This window comes from Psammomys obesus, unplaced genomic scaffold (assembly GCF_907164565.1).
Source record: "Psammomys obesus unplaced genomic scaffold, mPsaObe1.curated_primary_1811, whole genome shotgun sequence".
NCBI lineage: Eukaryota > Metazoa > Chordata > Mammalia > Rodentia > Muridae > Psammomys > Psammomys obesus.
Window position 1 is genome coordinate 49,787,223 of NW_026585644.1, and position 20,824 is coordinate 49,808,046.

A 20,824-nucleotide genomic window follows, 5' to 3' on the forward strand; every position below is an offset into this window, starting at 1 on the left:
CATCTTACTTGAAATTCTCAGGGAGCTGTCTTCCTGGAGCCACACTTAGCTACCTTGACTGTGGGACTTTCTTTACTTAGCAAAGACATTTCCAGTGATCTAGGAAACCATGGACTCCCTAAGGCAGAGGCCCCCAAACTGTGCTCAGTTCTGGGCTTGGCTACACATTCAAGGAGCTTGTTGCGACTGTGGATTCTCAGGCTCTAAACCACACTTGCTGAGTAGAACCTCTGAAGCAAGGTACCCATCTGCTTTGATAGGCCTGCAGTACTCAGAAGCACAGAACTAGTGCCATGTGTGTGTGTGTGTGTGTGTGCGCGCGCGTGTGTGTGCATGTGTGTGATTTCTCTAGTCATATTTCTCTGCTTACAACTAGAAAGGACTAGTCTTGAGTCAAAAACACCGTTGTGGACCATGATCTCAGCCCTCCACCCTTTTCGGTGCTCCTCTCTCACACTGTAGCACACAGGGTATATGTGTGTGTTCTGAGCTGAGAGAAACAGTTCTCCAACTCATTTCCTGACACACCTCCACGAGGGTACCAAAATGGGCTGTGCACACAAAGCAGACAAACACGAACGGTTTCTGGGGCAATGGAAACTCCATACAGAGGCAAAAGGCCTTTATACGCTGTCAGAAACTTCTGGAGAGAAGATAATTCCCTTGCAACCAAGTAATGCTTTGTCAATATTGAACTGTCCACTCAGTCTTTCCTGTGAAGATAACCACAGCACGTGGAATAGGATATAACTGAGCCTGCATACAGTAGCGTTGGTCCAGATGACTTCCCTGCATGCACCTCTGCCCTGAAGGATGAAAAGACTGATTAGATTAGCCTATCTAGTTTAAGCATAGGCATACATGGAAGTAGAAAATAACCAAAAAAAAAAAAAAAAAAGGTGCATATTAGCTCTAGCTGCATGGCCAAGGCTTGTAGAAGGAAAAAGAAATGTATAGAATTTTATTTGAGTAGGATTAAAAAATAATTGGAAATGGAAACATCCCAGTGTGCTGTAATGTGAAAGAAATCTTACACTTGGAAACAATGGTGTGTAAGGAAATGTATATACTTACTGTGGTATTGTGTGTCCTTCATGGATTATTACGTTCTTTAGAACCACAGATGGCTTTAATTTTGTGAAAAGACATTTCAATCGCATTGAGTAGAGGGCAAAAATACATAGTAGTTTTGAGCTATAAGTAGACAGATTACAATGCTCTCTTACTGTTATTGTCAATACTTGGGTGTTTTATTCAATTAGCCAGGATTAGAACCACTAGTGTGAGTGAGGGCGTTAGGGGGAGGATAGGGAAAGGATGCAAAAGAAACCGGAAAAATTCTTTCCTGGAAGTAAGTAGCCATCTCCTTTGTAAAGAACAGTGAGCACTTGATGTTCATCATTGAATGTTGATGGGTGAATTTGACAGTAAAGACTCTTAACACTGCAGAAGTTCAAAGAAGCGAGGATCTCTGTGGTTCACTCTGATGAGAAAAAAAATTCAGGAGGGATGTGTTAAAGGATGGAACAGTTTCAAGCAGGGGAGGAGGGAGAGACCCTTATCTGAAAGGGAGGATAAGGGAGGATCCCCCTCTGCAATGAGAGACTGGGGGAGAGGAGGAAGCCCAAGACGTCCACGGTGGTACTGGGGAGAGACACCTGAGCGAGGGTCAGCAGGAGCTGCAGGAGGAAGCCAGTCGGGGAGGGAAGCGGCCTGATGGCTTCTGCAGGGCTCAGGCAGTCTGCTGAGGGGTTAGTCCTCAGTGGCAGGCTGGTTAAAGGCTTCAGGTGTCTGTCCCTAGCAGCTCTTCCCTCTGCAGCAGCTCCTGACCCAGGCAGGACTGAGGAAGGAAGTAGACCTCCTTCCTTTGTTGTCTTCTTCCCTCTTTCAAAATGGAGCATTTAATTTGCATGCAGTAAAATTCACCCTTTCCAGCCAGTCAGTTCTCTGTTTTGACAAACATGTGCAGTCATGTAAGCTACCACAGTGAAGGCACAGAATACTTTGAGCACCCCCAAAATTGTTCTTTTATCTTTTCCATTTCATAGTCAAACCCTCTGCCTACTATCAGCCCCTGGTAGGCTTTTTGGTGCCAGTAACTTTACTTTCTCTAGAATAGCACTTAAATGGGAACCCTAGGTCTGTGTGTAGCCTTTTGACTCCTCCACATTAGCATTTGGGATTCGCCCACATTTTTATTTCTGCTCCGTATTTATTTGCTTCTTTCTGTTGCTGCGTAGACCTCCAATGCCTGAATGTGCATCAGCCCTTCACTGAGGGGTAGTTGGTCTTCCGGTTCTTGGTGATCGTAGCTAAAGCCGCTCTAAATAACTGCATGTAGATTTTTGGCTGATGCAACGTTTTATATTGTTTGACTAAGTATACAGAAATAAGATTGTTTATTCAGCTTTGTAACAAACTTTCCAAAGTGGAAAGAGGCATTTTGTATCCGACTGGCAGCAAAGAAGAGCTTGAGGATCATCCTCCAAGAACTTCTGCTCCATGACAAGTCAAGTTTCAGAAGTCTACAGAAATTAACCAAAGTTCTCCCCGGTCACATATACAGGGTAAGGATGAGTTTTTAAAGGCACTAAGCTCCCTGGTGCAGTAGGAACGAGGTCACCCTACACTCCTGGGAGACCGTGGCAGCCCCAGCATGAAGGAGGTGGGAAAGCACCAGCTTGCTTTCTCAGCCTAGAAGTTTGAAGGAACCTAAGAATGGGTGCACAAGGGAGCTCACGTGGCTTTAACCCTCAGTTCTAAAGTTACAGTGATAGGATTTGACCTGATCCTCGCTAACGTCATCATAGCGGCAGAGGACACTGTATGTAGTGTGCCTCATGTAACGCAGAGAGGAACTTCGATCCTTGGAGCCTCAGGAGTGAGAGGGCACACTGTCACCATGGCTCCTCTGTCACCTGCTGTGACGGCTGTCTGTCATGGCTGAGTGTGTGTGCTCTTGAGCTGGGTTCACTGTGTGCAGCTCTGCTGGAAGACATGGGCTCATTGCTCCATGACTCAGCAATGGTCTTCTTACTCCGTTTCTCTTCCCCCAACTCCTTGTCTTACCATTCTTCTATTGCCTTTTATCTTCCTCCTTTAACATTCTGACTTCTAAGAGTACCCTTTCTTCAAAATTGCCTTAGCAGAGAAGTAACTCAAGAAAAACCACAAAGTTAGTTCCTTGTGGTTCCAGGAGTTGGGGCAGGCACTTATTTTAAAAGGCTTCTTGGATCCATAGGGAGGAAGGGAAGGGCTAAGAGGCCCTGGGTATGAGAAGGGTGAGTGTTAGCTTACTCTACTTCAGCCTTCTCAGAACTCTGCCTGTTGAAACTGGAACAGTGGGATGGCTGCCATTAACAGCATTGGGTGTTACCTGTTCTCATTAAGTAAGCTTGTAACCTTTTGGATTGTAGTACCTATGGCTTTTAAAGGCTTGGTTATTTGAGGAGGAAGGGGACATCTTTGCCTATCTCTTGCCACAACTGCTAACTAAACCTTGGGAACAAGTGGACACCAGTTAAGACTTCTGGTACTCTATCCCTCGGTGGGCTTTATCTCCTCATTAAGAATGCGAACATTGGGCAGGAGCTGACCCGGTGTCGTAGCCTCTGTAGTGCTCAGGTACCCAGTACTTGGTGAGTTTCCTGTGACTCATCCTGGACTTCACTGGCGCAGCAGGGACTGGGGCCCTTCCCTTGGCAGGTGTCCAACTTGGTCAATTTCCCAGGCTGGGAGCCTGGGGATGTTTTTATTCTTTGTGTCCCTCCTGGGGATAATGACTTTTCCTGGATACCAGAAATTCCACTGTCACTCTGACTTGTAACTGAACAGGTAAGAGAAGGAATAGGGACAGAAGGCAAGTCGACTGCTTTGAGTGAACTGTCTTTCTGTGACTTAGCCCTGCTCACGGTGCACTTGGCAGCCATAGGCACCCGGGGCGGGGTACGTCTGCCTCATTTCCTCTTTGTCCAGCAGTCACTTGCTTTGCCTCAGTTTACACCAGAGTTGTTTGTACCCTCTGCTCCATAGGCATCCAGTGTCTTCAGGCATTGGGTTTCACCCCCATGGAGAGCATACATCAGCTACAGTTTTGGCCCATGACTAGATGGAGCGTAAGCTCTGCTGGGAACATGAAAGTCCTTCAGAAAGGAAGACGAAATTGAATTCCAGATGCTAATCTTGAAATGCCACCAGCAGTCTTCTGATTAGATTACATATACAACACAAGATCTGGACCCTCCCAAGCCTCCCATAGCAGACTTTCTGGGAATGCTATGATTCTGGGAAGATACCCATCTAACTGTCTTTCCCGAGAAATCAATCGCTGCTTCCTCTTTCCTGTTTTGAACATGAAAGATTTTTTTTTAATGTATTGTATGAGTACAATATGCTGGGCATATTCTCTGGCGCCACATTAATATTTACTTAATATTTAAAACTCATCGTCATGAAGCGTTTGTTCACTTGAAAACAGCACCACCCATTTTCCTCATGGTACCACTGGTTCATCCTTCAAGGCTTTGTTTTGTGTGGTTGCTTCTTTATCTTCCCATTTGCACTGCGCTAGTTTTTTCTTCCTTTCTTTTTAAGCCCAGCATGCCCACATGGCCAGACCAGAGAACTGTTGAAAGGCAAACATAAATGAATGAGCAGAGGTTCAGCATTTCCCAGGCCCCAGCATACCCTGTGCTCGTTCCTGTGACCTTCACCTGACAAAGTAACTTAATGAAGTTTATTTAGGTGGAATTTTCAAGGGGAAGCAGCCCGTCATGGTGAAAGGGCTCAGTGGTTGGAAGCATGAGCTGGTTACGTTGTATCCACAGTCAAGAATGAAATGAATAGCTGTGCTCAGATCACATTCTTTTTATTTAGTCTTGGAACTCAGCCCATGGAATGGTGCCATCTGTGTTCAGGGTAGGTCATCCTGCCTCCGTTAAACCTTCCTGGATATGTTCTCACAGATACATCTAGAGATGTATCTCCTAGGTGACTCCAGGTCCAGTCAAATTGATAAGATTAAGCATCTCAGCACTGCGCCTTCCATGTGGATTTGCTGAGTTTAAAAAGGAAAGAAAGAAAGAAAAAAAAAAAACTAATGCAGTATAAAAAGGAAGAAACGAAGCCCTGAAGCATGAAGCAGCGGCACCACGAGGAAAATGGGTGGTGCTGATTTCAAGTGAACCAACGCTTCATGACAGTGAGTTTAGTGTTTGGGCTGGCCATGGCTTCTCCTTCTCTTGATAGATAAAAATACAGCAAACTGAAAGAGATTAATGATTGCCAAAATTTCAGGTTTGCAACAAAGGCAAAAATCTGGCCTATCCCCTGACACCTACTTCAAGTATACTGCAAAACAGGGAGTGGGTGGAGGGAACTCAGAAATAACCCCCTACGACCTGCTTGAAGAACTACTCCCATATGCCTCTGGGATAATGCCACAGTGAGCAATATCAGCAGTGCCCAGTGCTGGCCATTGTGCCTGTTGATTCTGATCCAAGCAAGCATGAACCCTTGAATCTGGCAGTCCCTCCCACACCCAGGAATCCATAGCCTGAGTGAGAATTTCCTGCTGGGCTTTTGTAAAGTGCAAAACATCTCTAAAGGACTAATGCTGAGGATGCCCATGACCTCACGAGACGAGAGGCAATATTCAGTTCTGGCTGCTTTTGTGTGGAAAGAGATGAGACTGGTTAGGGGGATGGCAATGAAGATGTGGATCCTTCAGTGACCCGCCTGCTGCCAAGAACAGTAAAGTGTTTGGTGGCAGGCCTGCCTGTTCATGAGTCTCCAAGTATTCCTACAGTCTAGAAGAGAAGGTCATCCCCCGAACAAGGAGAGGAGGGCCAGGAAGTAAGTGTAAGTGCAGAGTAAGAGCTACACAGCACATAATCCTTTCTGTCCTTGGAAGCACCTGCCTGCAGCCTCTCATAGGTGCTTCTCCATGCTGACGCTGCTTCATATTTACTGGTGTGAAAGGACTGTGATAAGCAGTGAGCATCCTTCAGAGAGCTGGAGGTGTTAAGGGACACCTCCTGGAGGAGCCCAGGGATGTTTTTCTTCTGTGTGTCCCTCCTGAGTGTAATGACTTTTCCTGGATACCAGAAAGAACACTGTGACTCTGACAAGTAAGTGAACAGGTAAAGGAAGAAAGCCGCCTTCCTGCTGGAGTTTGCCCTCTTGTGGTCAGGTGCAGTAGTGCACACCAGTGGTCTTCGCACTCAGGAAGTGAAGGCTAGAGGAGTGGGCATCAAACGCCAGGCGGTTACAGAGCAAATTCTAGAACAGCCGTGAGGTACATAGCAAGGCTGTACCTATGACTTGGTGGGTGGATGCAGCAAAGGATGGATAAATGGATAGACATGAAACATGTTCTTTAGCCTGCTCTCCAGGGCCCCTTCTGTTCTTGGCAGGAAGGCAGCCGACCTCTAGGGAGCCATTGCATCACTTGATGACTTAGGCAGAAAAAAACCAAAACGTTGAAAAGGGCACCAGAAGACAGTTTAAAAAATATTATCTAGTATGGTATAATTCTCCAATGTTACTCTCAGCCTGTTGCTGATAGAGGGTCAGTGTCTAGTGCATCATGGCTTGTCCATTTTCCATGCTACTCTGGTATTTGCACATGATTCTGAATCACCATAGATGTAATAACTGCATTAATCTTAGACAGGTTAGTTCCCTTTGCTGGTTGATGTAGCCACGCAGTGAGCAACATCTGTAGTTCACGACTTTCCTAGCTTTTGTTTGTAGTCAGTCACTGACTTACAGGTGATCCGTCAGGAGTTGCCAAGTCCCATGTCTGTGAATCTGTTTGTGTTTGGTGTGTAAATGACATTGCTTTCTGAAAACGTGTGTCATCTGCCATTTCCTCTAGCAGTAAATGAATAAATCACTTTCCCCATAGCTTGCCAGTACAAGTAATATCATTTTACAACAAAGGTGTGGCTTTTTAAGGTATGAAACGATATCTCCATGGCACATCATAATGTTCTGTTTTACATTTTTTAAATCTCTTATAAGAGTGAATACTTTATATTTCTCCTGCAAATATTTTGCACATACATTTTTTTTTAGAATTTCATACATGAGTAGTGTCTTTACATCATTCCCACCCTCCTTCTCCCCATTCCAGCTCCTCTCATGTTTTCTTCCTCCCAAACTTGTGACCTTTTCTTCTTTAATTATTGATAACACACACACATGCGTGACACTTTCTTACCAAATATAGCAGCCTTTATTTAAAAAAAAAAAAAAAGAATGACATTTTTTTTTCGAGACAGGGAGTCTGCTGTGAGACAGCGTATTCAACATATAACAAGGAGCTGCACCCATGAAATAAAATAATACGGCCCATGTGGGCATCCTAGCAAGACCTGCGCAGTGACGCCACCAGCTGGCATCCCAATAAGGCCGCACCCGCAGGTGAAGAGTTGTAAGCAATTAATGGCTGCTGTGGGTCTGTTTTCTCCGTGGACAAGCTCCTGATAGGTTGTCCAGTCCTAAGTGGTTAGCCCTAAACACCTAGCACACATGTGTTCATGTACCTATGCATGCACACACCACACTTACGACACACACACCACATACCACACACACACACACATACTGCATATACACCGCAAACACACCACACACACATACACTGCATACACACAGCATACACACCACACACACACCGCACACACACCACATCTGTTGTGTAACACTTTCCTATTCACCCTGAATAGGGAGCCGAGCACACGACCAAAAGTGGGGGGTCCATAAGAGAGATTGTTCAGGGTTACTTACAGGAGTAGGAACCGCTTAGAAACAGTTACATAGCCCAGTGTGGGCCAGGGCTTACGAAAGCCGGGACCCTGGAGTTACCACACAACCTGCAGACAGCCTGAGAAGCTCAGGAGTGCCCTTTCCAGGCAGCTCAGTTGATCTGAACATCCTTCCAGGAAGCTGGTCTGGTCTAAGAACATTTCTCAACAGTCTCCATAGCTTCCAGATGCTTGGGGAAGGAGGGCCTTAGGGTATCAGCTCACTCTCAGGGGCTTTCTGAAGCTTTTGAATTATTTATTTCCTAGGCTGAACAAGCTTCCCTGCAGGAGGGCATGTTTCACTTTCCTTTAGAGCATCTTAGGCTCTGTGTGTGTGAGGAGAGGAAAGGAGGGGAAGGGGAGGGAGGGGGACTCACTATGTAGGCTTGGCTTGTCTGAAGTTCACTGTGTGGCTCTGTAGACCATGATGGTCTTGCACTCATAAAAATCCTCCTGCTTCAGCATCCTGAGTGAATGGGCAAACATGTCTAGCCAAACATCCTGCATCTTAATGGTCTTCCTTCAAGATGGAAGGTTTTATCTCAAAGAAATTGCTACACGGTAGCATCACCCCTACCATGGGAGCTACTATTATCTGTCTGTCTGTCTGTCTGTCTGTCTACCTATCTACCTACCTACCTACCTATTGTGGCAGCCCTTAATAAAGGATCCAGACTCCTAGCAAATGTTTAAGTATATATTACACTATTGTAAACAATAGGGACTATGTTGTAGATCAGACATCTAGGACTTGTCTTGAACCTTGGTGCTACTAATACCACCCTGATTCTGGTTTCCTCCAAGTTTGGGAAGAAAACCATTTCTACTCTCTGCTTCTCTGAATTTGACTATTGATGAGTCCTTGTATATGTGGTGTTCTGTGACTGGCTTGTTCTACTTAGCATGCTATGCCTCATGCCTTTTGTCCTGAATGGCAGAGTTTCTTCTCTGTACGACCTGATAAACCTTCACTTACACGCGAGCGCGCACACACACACACACACACACACATTTCTCTTGAAGTGCTCAATCATCAGTGGACATTTAGGTTGTGTCTCTGTCTTTGCTGTTGTACACAATGCTACATCAAACATGGGAGAGCACATCCCACTTCAAAGTCCCAATTTCAGTTCTCTGGGTGTATAGCTGTGGTGCTGGGTCATCAAGTAGTTGTCTTTTTAAGTTTTTGAGGAATTTCCTTACTGCTTCTGGCAACACAGAAGTTAGCCATCAGAAAGGGGGTCTCCAGCTCTGTTATCGCTTGATTTCACTGTATCTTGCAAGAAAGATACACAATGTCTTCAGCAATAGAGTCTTATCAGCTCCTGCTGGCAAGCAACCAAGAAGAGCAAGAGCCTTTATTGTTTTTGTTGTTGTTGTTGTTGTTGTTGTTGTTTTTGGGGTGGTGGTGGTACTCCGGCCTTTTGAGTTGAACTTTTAAACTCTTTGGATACTGGGACTTTTGTTTAATAACCCAGAGTTAGGGATAGCATTGCCCAAGAATGATGTATCTTATCTCCTTTCATGTCATTTCATCATTTCTTCTCATCGCTGTCTCTTCTCAATCTTATCTCTCCTCCATCTGTCTGCCTATCTGTCTGTATGTACATACATACATACATACATACATACATACATACATACATACATACACATACACTTTTTAAATTGACTTATGAAATAGTAGGTTTCCACGTGGTTTCTTCATAAGGCCTTTCTGGTTGACTCTTTGCCCCACGTTCCTTTGCCCTCATCCTCACACTTTACTCTTGACTTTAGCCTTTCCACCCAGTGGCCCTTCTACTTTAATACTGCCTGTGTTCTGCCATCCCCCCTCCCCAGAACACATCCCCCATCTGCAATGTCCTCTCTAGTTTCCTGGTTTCTGCAGCTGCTCCGAGTTGAACACACGGAATGAGACAGGTGTCACTTTGTAGCCTGGGCTGCCCTTGAAGTCACAGCAGTCCTTTGGCCTCGGTCTCCTGGGTGGTAGGATTACAGGCCTGAGCCTCCACGGCCTGTTATTTACCCATACATTTGACGTAAAAATCTGACTGGATTTTTATGTGCAGTGAGGAAGGCAGATGTGCGCAGGGGCTGAAGTAGCAGAAATCTCTGGGCAAGTTCTATTCAGACAGACCCTGTGTGCAGGAGTGACTCTGCGCTGTCACCTGACCTGCACAGAGGCCTCTTCCTCACTTATCTCCGTAACTTTATAAAACTTTCCACCAGTATCCGTCACCTCACCCAAGGGTATCTGAAAGTAAGTACAGCTGATTTTATTGGCAGCCATATTGTCCCTCCAAATGAGAGTGGACATAGTTTAGAACATTCAATTGGACTACCAGGCATCTCAGCAGAAGGCTAAGCAGCGAGCTCTCAGGGAAGGCTCTGCCACAATTATGGCACTGTTCCTTTGAGAAAATTAGATTGGACTTCTCACCATTTTAACTGAAAACAGTTTTCCGGTGTGCAAACAACTGGTAAACTTGCAAATCTGATTGCATTTTACATGCACTAGAAGCCGATTCATGTTTTAGTGTGTTCTGCAGTGAGTTTTATGAAAGAAGTAAAGGAAAGAATTTTGTCTTTTCTTTTTTTTTTTTTTAGAATTTTGTCTTTTCAAAAAGAATTCTGTGATGCCAGGTTTGGGGTTACGTTTTGTAGATCAAGTTTATAATAAGTAATTCTTGCTAAATGGATTGGATTTTTAGTCGTTTATTTTCTTCTTATGAAAACGAGGGGATGCTCAGGGCTGATAAGATACCTCAGTGAGTGGAGCTGGCTGACAGCCCGAGTTCTAGCCCCAGGACCCCCCACGTGGTGGAAGGGGAGAGCCAACACTCCTGAAAGCTGTTTTCTGTCTCCAGGTGCACACCAGGACTGTGCACGCACATGTGTGCATACACACACATTCGTGCGCGCGTTTACACATACACATACGTGCACGTGTGCATGAAGAGAGCTCTGTGTTCGGCCACCAGGGCTGTTCCTGTGAGACCCGATCAGTGGCTTAAGGACCCTGCATGGGGCAGGGTGGGAATGATGGGTTCTCTGTACTCAGAGGGGACTCAGTGTCATCAGAGACATTTTCAAACAGTAGTCAGCAGTTAAAAGGGATCTCAGGTCAGCAAGTCCCTGAGTTCACCTAGGGCCAAGTCCACAGCCTGGCAGCCTTGAGGCAGGACCCCAGGAAGCAGCGACCAACCCCCCCCCCGGGGGGGTTTCTCCCTCAGCATAGGCTGTGTTCCCCAGATCACTGTTCTTGCCTCTGTCTTCAGGGGCCTAATTAGATGCTCTTCTCTCAGCGCATCTGCGCGTTGGAGGAGCCCCCTGCTCTCTCTGTCATCCTGCCCTTCTCATTCTGACCTTTGGGAAAGGTCCGCTGTTCTAAAGGGAGGAGGAAGAAGTCAGATTGATTAGATTCTACTCAAGGCCAGGCAGCAAGTGACTAGGGCCGTTCCTAGCCGTGCCCTCCAGCACCCCATCTGGTCAACAGTGGAGTTTGAGGAGACTCTGCTGTCCAAGTTCACACCACTTAAAAGTTTGCTAAGATTTGAATGTTAAACATTTTGACCCCCTTGACCCTCAAAACGTGTAGGTTGGGCAGAGAGAGCATGAAGAAATGGGACAGCTGGGAGCAGAGTCTGGATTGGGACAGACCCCAAGGACGCAGATAGACATGAGAAGAGAGTGAATTCTGGACCTACCCACCCAGGGTGCTCAGTCTCTTTGGCTGATCACTGAGACTCCTCAGACCATCAGCCCCCTGGAAGCAGAAGGGCTGCCTCCCACTCGGCCCGCCTCTGCCCAAAGGTCGCTGTTAAGGTGTGCTAACCCACACCATTTCCCTTTCTGCTTGTGTGTTCTGCAGCCCCTAAAGACAATGAAGAACGAGTGTTCAGGGAGCGCATGCGGCCAAGGAAGAGGCAAGGGGCTGTCAGGCGCAGGGTCCACCAGGTCAACGGCCACAAGTTCATGGCCACCTACCTGCGCCAGCCCACCTACTGCTCCCACTGCAGAGATTTCATCTGGTAAGTCCCTCACTCTGAGAGCCTCTGGTCATGCCTGCTCTATATTGAGAAGGTGGGGTAGTAGGCATGGGCTGGGAGACGAGCTTCAATCAAAAGTGCTGATATGAAGGAAAGAGGTTTTCTTCTGGGCATAGTGGTTCACACCTGTGATCCCAGCCCTCAGGAGGCAGAGGCAGGCGGATCTCTCAGGCCAGCCTGGTCTACATAGCAGGTCCAGGTTAGGCTGAGCTACACAGTGAGGGAAAAGGGAGAGGAGAGAAGGGGAGGAAAAGGGAGAGGTTCCCAGACAGAAGCATTCTATTTTAATTTGAAAACAATGGAGAGATTTCTCTAATAAAAGTCCAGTGTTCTGAATATTAGCTTTAGGAGCTAGATTTATACTAATTTTGTCATCTTTTTTAGAACCTAGATTTTAAGGTTTAAAAGACAGACCTCAATAAGGAAAGAGTATTGCTTTCCTTGAGTCTCATCACAGTATGAAGCCTACATAAGCCTCGAAATAGTCAATAACAGTAAAGGTTTTCTTTAATAAAACAGCTGGTATAAAGGTGTGAGACTCTTAACTCAAGTTTCACTGGAGTTAGAGTCTGATTTAGAATGAAATGAATTTTACCATATATAATAAATAAAAAGAAGCAGACTTTGTGGCACATTCTCTGAGCTCTCTGAAGCTGAAGTAGAGACCCACACACTTGGGTCCAGTGAGGAGAGCAGATGAAGCCAAGGTTAAGAATGAACATCTGAACTAGGCTTCCACAGGATCCTTGGCTTCTAGGCACTAGTGTTACTCTTCGCTATAAAGCATGCCGCTGAGGTTGGCATGGCCACTTGAAGTCACTTAGCGTAGAAAAACCCACTGGAAGTGGAAACAGTCCCTGCCCCCATGCTTCCCGCCAGCACCGACCCAGCTTCTCACCTCTGCCATTCCTGTTTGGGTTTTGAGGTGAATGAGTGGCTGGTCTTACTGGTTGAGTCTTCTCTCGGCCTGGTGGGAACACCCTGAGCTTTAGTTCCTGGGAATAGCCCAATGACTTGTGACTTCTTCTTTTGGGCTGAAGACTCTATGGAGCTCTCTAACATGTCATGTATCTAAGCAAGGGAGTTCCAGTGTGAACCTACACAGCAGTCATGAGAGTCTCCGATACAGTGAGGACAGGGAGATAGCTGGGTAGGTTTGACTGTTCTGTTCCCAGGCTAACTAACCATGCTAGGGGAATCCTGATGTGGCCGTGGAAGGAACCTTTGTAATGGTTGACTGAACCCTAAGTCCTAACTGAAGGCTGCCCATAATGCTTGACAGACTTCCACATGCCCAAAGTATATGTCAGCCAATAGCAGGCCTTATCTACCATCACAGAGCCCTCTCTGGCCATGTTCTGGTGCTAGAAGTTGGGGAATGACCTTCTTATCCACTAGGAGGGGAATGTTTTCATTGACTGGCTTCTGTCCAGCACAAGGAGGATCACTTGTGGCTTTCTAGACCACTGCTGCACCCACTGGTGGGAGTGTTTGTACAAGAAACCAAACCCTGTTGCAGGGAGGTCCCATACCTGCTCCACAAGGTGAGGTGTCTCTGTGGCCTTTGGGAAGGCATTCTTCACCCGCCAAGTGTCAGTGAAGTTGTACTGCTGAGCGAACCCCACAGTTCTCAGCACAACATGGATGGTGGCCAGCTGGGGTAGCTTTGTGTGCCTGTTTTTTGACCTGGTAAAATTCCATCTTCTTCCTTTCAGGGGTGTCATAGGAAAACAGGGATATCAATGTCAAGGTAAGAGTATCTTATAAACTTAGTCTTTGGAACCTACGGTTAGGTTAAGATGATAACCCCTTCTGGAAGGTGCATGCTGGGTTGCAAGCATTTAGGGTCTTGGTGCTAACGTTCCATTGTCCTTTCTCTACAGGAAGTGTGGCCCCTCTACTTTGTCACTGCCTGGCCATCACTCCCACATACATGTATGATATATGCCACAGAAGTACCCGCCTATCTCCTGGCATCCCAGGAAATGCCCTTCCCTGGCATTTTGGCCACAGTAGCAGAAGGCAGCAGTACTTTAATTCCCTCCCCCTCCTCCCAGTTGGTGGATGTTACATGTCAATTAGAGGCTCACTGGAGACTCCTCCTTTGCTTGGGTCTATGCTTTCTCCTCCCCCCTTCCCGCCCCGCCCTGCGGCTCTCTGAAGGTGCCTCTCACCAGCTTGTTAGTGGCCCTGGATGGCTCTTCCTGATCCTCCCTGTGATTTCTACTGTGGGATCATTATTAGACACTTCCAGCTCACTTGAGGTGTTGACAATTGCATTTCTCTAGTTAATTGACTACAATGTAAGGTCAAGCTGCACTGGAAGGTGGAAGGAGATGTGGTCATGTCAAGACTTCCCTCTAGTGAGAACCGGGAGGCCATGGTGCCTCCCTTCAGGGTATAACTGAAGTTCTACTTCAGACAGAATTTGGGGTGGTTCTGCTAATGGTTGCTGTGATTTGGGAGAGCATGTATGCAGACAGAAACCTCCTTAACCATTGATTACTCACACTGCCCCATCTCCCTGCAGCTAGAGTGGACTTACTAAATTCATTAGACAATTTCAAGTTTGGCAAAGGGTGGTCATAAAACAGATTGTTTTTAAAGCTCAAGTATTCATTATGCTCCAGCTCTGACCCCAAATAGTCCTTGTGACATGGTTCTGAGTGGGAAATGAAAGACAGCACAGAACCTTTAATAGAGAGGGCTCCATGGAGAGCCGGGCAGAAGGGTGGTCCCTGACCTTGGTGATGACAGTAGGAAAGCTGGATGGCTTTCTCAAAGCTTACTGTGACGGTTGAGAATCGCTTTCCTAAATGCCCCATCCATGGTCTGATGGCAGAGTGTTTTGAAACATTGATATTAAAGACTTGAAGAGGGATTCGATTAGATTAGGACATTGTCAGCGGGAGCACAGTGCGGTCATGACTCCACCAAGACCTGATTAAATCTTGGGGTGGAATCTTGCTTCCTCTAGTCACCACTCGGCTTATGATTTTATCATTCACAGTTTGCACTTGCGTCGTCCACAAGCGATGTCATGAGCTCATTATTACGAAGTGTGCTGGGCTAAAGAAACAGGAAACCCCTGACGAGGTAAATATTTACAACACTGGAATTCTGGCTTTCTTCCTCACCAGGCCCTCCCTTTTCTGCCCCTGATGTGATTCCCCAGGGAAGCTTATCTCTCTGAGATCCTGCAGTCATCTTCATTGTCCTGAACAGAAACAAAGGGAGTTGCCCACTGCCTTTTGGCACATCTATTGAATGAGCACAGCTCTAAGTTAGTTTTACCCAAGGGAAATGGGAACCCAGAGCTGAAGATGACGAAGGAATGAAGGAATGTGCAGTTCTATTTATTCATTTATGTATTTATTTATTTAGCCATTCATTCATTCATTCATTCATTCATTCATTCATTCATTCATTCATTCATTCATTCATTTTCAAGACAGGATCTCTATGTAGCTCCAGCTGTCCTGGAACTCACTGTGTAGACCAGTCTGGCCTCTAACTCACAGAATTCTGCTTGTCTCTGCCTCCCAAGTGCTACGGTTAAAGGCGTAAGCCCCTCTGCCTGGCTCTGAAATGTAGAATCTGTTTCATTACCTCATTAAAACACCGAAACGGCACAGTGATGTGTCCACGTGCAGATAATAATCAAACACAGCAAGAGCCTTACCTTGCTGAGGTGATCGGAACCAGAGCGGAACTAACAACCCAGGCAGTGCTTAGGAGATAGTGATTAGATAATGTCGTTTTGGGTACTTCCCGTGTTCTGGCTCAGAAGCACTTCAGCATATAGTATTTAATCCCATAGCAGCTTTAAGGAGGTACCTATTACTGCCTTCATCTTAGCACTAAGAGACTAGGAGCACCAGAGTGGTAACAAAACTTGCCCAAGACACATAGCTCTGTGAGAAAGAGCCCCATGCAACCCCAGGTGGTCTGTCTGAGAGCCTGAGCCTTCGCTCCTATCTCTTAGCTTAGTATCCAGTGTGAGACTGGCTTTAAGGAAATTTCTAGAGCTGTGGGAATGTGCAATTCCACAAGGGAGCCAGGTTTTCCCTAAAATCAGGATCAGTGGCTCTCAAACTTCCTAACACTGTGAACCTTTAATACAGTTCCTCGTGTTGTGGTGGTCCTCAACCAAAACTTGTTTTTGTTGACCCTTCATAACTGTACTTTTGCTAGTTATTGATTATAATATAAGTATCTGTGTTTTCTGGTGGTCTTAGGTGACCCCTATGAAAGGACTGATGATTAACCCCTGGGGGTTTATCACCCACATGTTGAGAGCTGCTAATCAGAATGGTGGTACCATTGGTAGGCTAGAGACCTTCCTGAGGGAGATGGCAGGTGTGACGGTGAGTACAGATGTTATCAGTACCCAGAATGGGAATTTCGAAGGTGTGTTTCCAATTCCCAGTGCGGCAAATACCTCATAGGCAGAAGCCACTTGAATCAGGCCAGAGAAACCCTGCAAGGACTGGACAGCTGGCCTTAGAGTGAAGTGAGCTTGCAATCTCACTTCCCAAAGTCACTCACGGAGTCCTTCCACCCACTTCCTAAAGTGCCAGCCAAAGAGGAATTTTCTATCTAGGACATTTCTCCTTTTGCTTCTGTGTTGCCTCTGAAATCAGCCAGGCACCAGGCTTTGACTGAGCCTTCTACACTCCTGAGGATAAACTGAGGCCTGATTCCCACAGGTGATTGTAGGGGATCTGTCTGCTGTCCTGGTTAAATGTGAAAACGAGGGACTGCAGTATAGCTTAGGTGGTAGAGTGTTTGTCTAGCATGCAAAGGCCCTAGGTTCAATCCCTGGCGCCACCTAAACCAAGCATGGAGGTACATGCCTATAATCCCAGCACTAGGAATATAGAGGCTGGGAGACAGAAGTTTGGGGGTCATTCTTGGCTGCATGACAAGTTCAAGGCCGGCCTGAAATACATGAGACCCTGTCTTAAAGGAAGGAAAAATACAGTGCAACCCTGTAGCTGGCTCTTGTGACCCTTGACCTAGGATCATAACCTGCAGAACATGGTGACTGTCATTACGTCACAGGATGGTGGAGAGGGAGATAGCACACTTTACTGCGGGCTTCCTTCCCATGGACATTCCGTTGACTATTTACTGGGCACTTCCTGCATGGCAGGCATTGTGCTCTGTCCAGTGGAAGCAAAGAGCTAAAACAAAACAAAACAAAACAGTGCTGTTTTTCCAACGTCCTCTACTCAGACAGGGAGTTTGAAGCCAGCTTGGGCAACATAAAAGACTCTATCTCAGATACAAACCAACGAGTGTTCTAATGACGGCTTCTTGGATCTTTTTTCTTTTCCACCGTGAGTGCTTGGCCAGTTGCTTGTCTCAGTTCAGACAGTGTGTGTACTCCTCGTTGGTGCAGCACGTGGGAACGCCCCGCCTTTGTGTCACCTTCCTTTCACCTGCTTCTGAATCGTGCAATCTCTTTCTGCCATGTTCTTTGTTCTGTTTTCCCTGAGAGTCTTCCTCATGTGTATTCTGCTGTAGTAGTGTGTGTATGCATGCATGTATGTGTGCGAGTGTGTGTGCATGCGTGCACCTACTCACATGACCGTGTTTACTTGTGTGTGTCATCTTTGTGTTCGCTTCTCCATGGGACTCTGGAGTGATCTTGCATGTGTTTCTCATCGTTGCATCATCATCTTGCTGTTCTCTGATACTTGGGAGCCTTTGTTGATCCCAACTGAAATTCATACAGCAGTCTCCAACCCCATTATGGCCTCCTGATTGCCTGGGGCAATTTCCCTACCTCTTTACCTTAAGTGTGTCAATCATGTCTTTATTAAATTATGCCTGGTAGGTTAGCTTCTCTTCTCATTATGCATCACCATGTCTTCAGAACTGTAGGAATGGTGAGCACAGCGACCTCATCCAACCTTAGGAGTCAGAGAGGGGGGCGCATGGTTGACAAGCATGACACTCCTAAGCCATAAATCTAAGGTAAACCTGGAGAACTTATACTCTGACAGGACCCTAATGGATGGCCCGTATATGAAAGAAGTTTTAGTAGCATTCTGGCTCCATGGGAGACCAACCATTTCTGGGAGCTGAATAACAGGGAACTCCATAGGCCTGGCTTTGTATTCACACCCTCATCAGGGTCTGTATCCAGCTCTCACTGACCCTGAGCCCTCAAAGGGGGCCTTTCCACTTCACACTGAGCTCATGATCCAAGCCACACTACACACTACCCCTTCCCCGATTGCTGGAGTTAGAAGTGCACTTTCCTCCCCATGCTGTCCTGCCCTGTCTGAGAAGCGCTGTTTCATGTGGCTGCTTCACCAGACTGGCAAGGAGCAGCTCTAGAGAGGTTCTGAGGAGACTCAAGAAGGGCGACTGTCCCAACTGGTGACTTGGCTCTGCAGACCTCTTCATGCCCCCATCTTTTCTCCTCCGTGAATTCACTGGCCCCACCTTCCTATGACATCAGGCAGGCCAGGGGGACCATCCTTATCTTCCAGATGAGAAATCTGAGGTCCTAGGGAGCCAGAAAACCTGAATGAGACCTCACTAGAGGTTTGTTGGTAAAGCTGAGCTCATTTCACAGACACCTAAGTTTCTATGCAACATCCTTTGTGTCTGTCCTGTCCCACACCTTACTCCTCTTCTCACTAATGGGCACATAGCAGCAGAGGGCACTAGAACCCTGAGCTCTGAAATTGGACACATGGGGACAGAAGCCTGTCTTTGCATCTGTTGGGCTTATAAGCATGTTTCTGAATCCCACAGTGCTTCGTTTCCTTGTCAGAGGAGTTGAGTAGACAGTAGCCCCACCTCCTATGGTGGGGGTAGGGTTTACGGCATTGGTATCCACCTCACTGTCCTGTGGCCACAGCTCTATTTCATCTTCCGTGTTGTGCTGCCATCATGTGCTACTCTATGAGACCCTGGGCTTTGTCTAAGCTGCTGGAAGGTTCTCTTCCCCCAGGTAGTCCTCTGTGCACAAAGCCGTGCTGAAAGCACTTGGTGATGTCACGTGAGTGACTTCAGTGTGAGGTGATCATTGCTAATTGTGTGTTATGATCATGTAGCCTTGGAAGAGCGTGCATGGGGACCAGTCTCGTCTTGCGAATGAGGATGACTGCAGAAGTGAAAGCTGGGCCAGAGGAGAGGCTCCCTTCAGGGGCCTACAATGGCATGTGCCTTCAGAGCATGAGCTTCCCTAAGAATCCTTCCAGGAGTCAGGGAACAATGAGCTGAGTGCTGACCCTGTGTCTTTCCTGTCCCTGCAGGTGGGCTCCCAACGGTTCAGTGTCAACATGCCCCACAAGTTCGGGATCCACAACTACAAGGTCCCCACGTTCTGTGACCACTGTGGGTCCCTGCTCTGGGGCCTCTTGCGGCAGGGCTTGCAGTGTAAAGGTGAGTCTCCTCTGGACCCCTCAGCCCAATACCCATGCGTCCCTTGATTTCTTCTTCTTGGAAGGAAACATTCTGCCCTTGTAGCATTTCTTTCTGAAGTAGGTTCCAGATTTGGCTGGGGCCTTGGTCAGCCAATTGGTAAGCCATTGTCTCCCGACTGCTTGCCTGTTAAGACCTCTCTTGCAAGTTATTGGTCATGATGTTGAGGAAACACAGCAAGGAGGACGTGGCTGTGCCTTGTAAAGTGGCCAGCAACTTGGGAGAAAAGAAGATGGGAGATTTAAAAAGGCCCTGGACCAGAAGGGAAGGCATCGTTTTGAAGATTATTGAAGGAATGGCTATACACTGGTGGTTTCCTCTCTCTAGCCTCCGCTCAGAGCTGACTCATGGAGAGAGTCATGCTAGGACATTGTCACCTACTATGTCTACGGCTCCTCCATGGGCTGAACATAGATGGCCACATCCCCATGGTCGTGAAGTAACTTGTACACACCCCGCAGCTCATTAACAGAAGTGGAGCTTGGCCCTGCAGCCCAGCTTCCTCCCTCTGTCCCTGCTAGGCCTCTGCAAACTCTGCTCCCATGGGGGTGCTGGGTAACCCTGGGGATAACATGGCTGTGTCAAGTGGGAACATATTCCTGGACCCTGAATAAAGGGTCTAGTTGTGAATATAATCCAGTGTGCCCTAAACTGTGAACAAAATAAAATGCTTACATGGAGAATATTTAGGTCTTTTAAGATTTTTGTTCTGATTAATTTAATAAATAATCACTTTAAAAAGGAATAGACTGTAAGGAAATAAGCAGAGTATGGACACGCTGATTATTGCAGGGATTTTACTAAGGCATGATGGACATTGTAAAGCATGGTTGCAGTAGAAATAGAGAGGAAGATAATATGTTAAAGCGGAGTAATTCATTGTCTAGAGTGGCGGGACCAGCTGGAAAGATAATGGAACAGTCTCTGGAATAGGAGCTACAGGTGGGGGGCCAGGGCTGGGGGCAAAATGATAAGGTTGAGGTGGAGATAGATTGGTTAAATTGAGCATGTTCCTGGAAGATGGAGCCATTTTGTTGCTGGCTATTCTTGTTGAAACCTGGTGGGCAGATGGGGGTTGGCTTAGCATTTCTGATGATGCCACCCTCTGGCTAAGGCCCTCAGGTATGAAGAGAGAAGAGTCAAAAGATGGACATTCAGGGCCTGAGGTGCTTGAATCTAGCATAATCCTGCAAAGGCAACAGGAAGGAAGGACCACAGGGGAAGGAGAGAAAATAGCAAAGATTGGCGGGAAACAGCTCCCCACACATATTAGGCAGGAGCAGGGAGAATGAAAGTGAAAGGTGAGTAGTACCAAATGCCATTAAAATTTTATCTAAGCAGGCAGTGGTGGCACACACCTTTCATCCCAGCACTGAGAAGGCAGAGGCAGACAGGTCTCTGTGAGTTTGAGGCCAGCCTGGTCTATAGAGTGAGACCCAGGACAGCAAAGGCTACACAGAGAAACCCTGCCTCAACACACACACACACACACACACACACACACACACACACACACACACA

The 20,824-nt window shown here is 46.8% G+C and overlaps 1 protein-coding gene across 2 annotated transcripts in view; it reads left to right on the forward strand.

Annotated features, from left to right (window-relative positions):
- The window catches only part of Prkce (protein kinase C epsilon), a 484,873-nt gene that overhangs the window by 279,745 nt on the left and 184,304 nt on the right, over window positions 1-20,824 (forward strand). For both annotated transcript variants that reach the window (XM_055619233.1, XM_055619239.1), the window contains exons 3-6: window positions 11,683-11,842; window positions 13,576-13,610; window positions 14,871-14,956; window positions 19,135-19,264. In XM_055619233.1, the coding sequence (XP_055475208.1) occupies window positions 11,683-11,842; window positions 13,576-13,610; window positions 14,871-14,956; window positions 19,135-19,264 (411 nt within the window). The remainder of the gene's footprint in view (window positions 1-11,682; window positions 11,843-13,575; window positions 13,611-14,870; window positions 14,957-19,134; window positions 19,265-20,824) is intronic.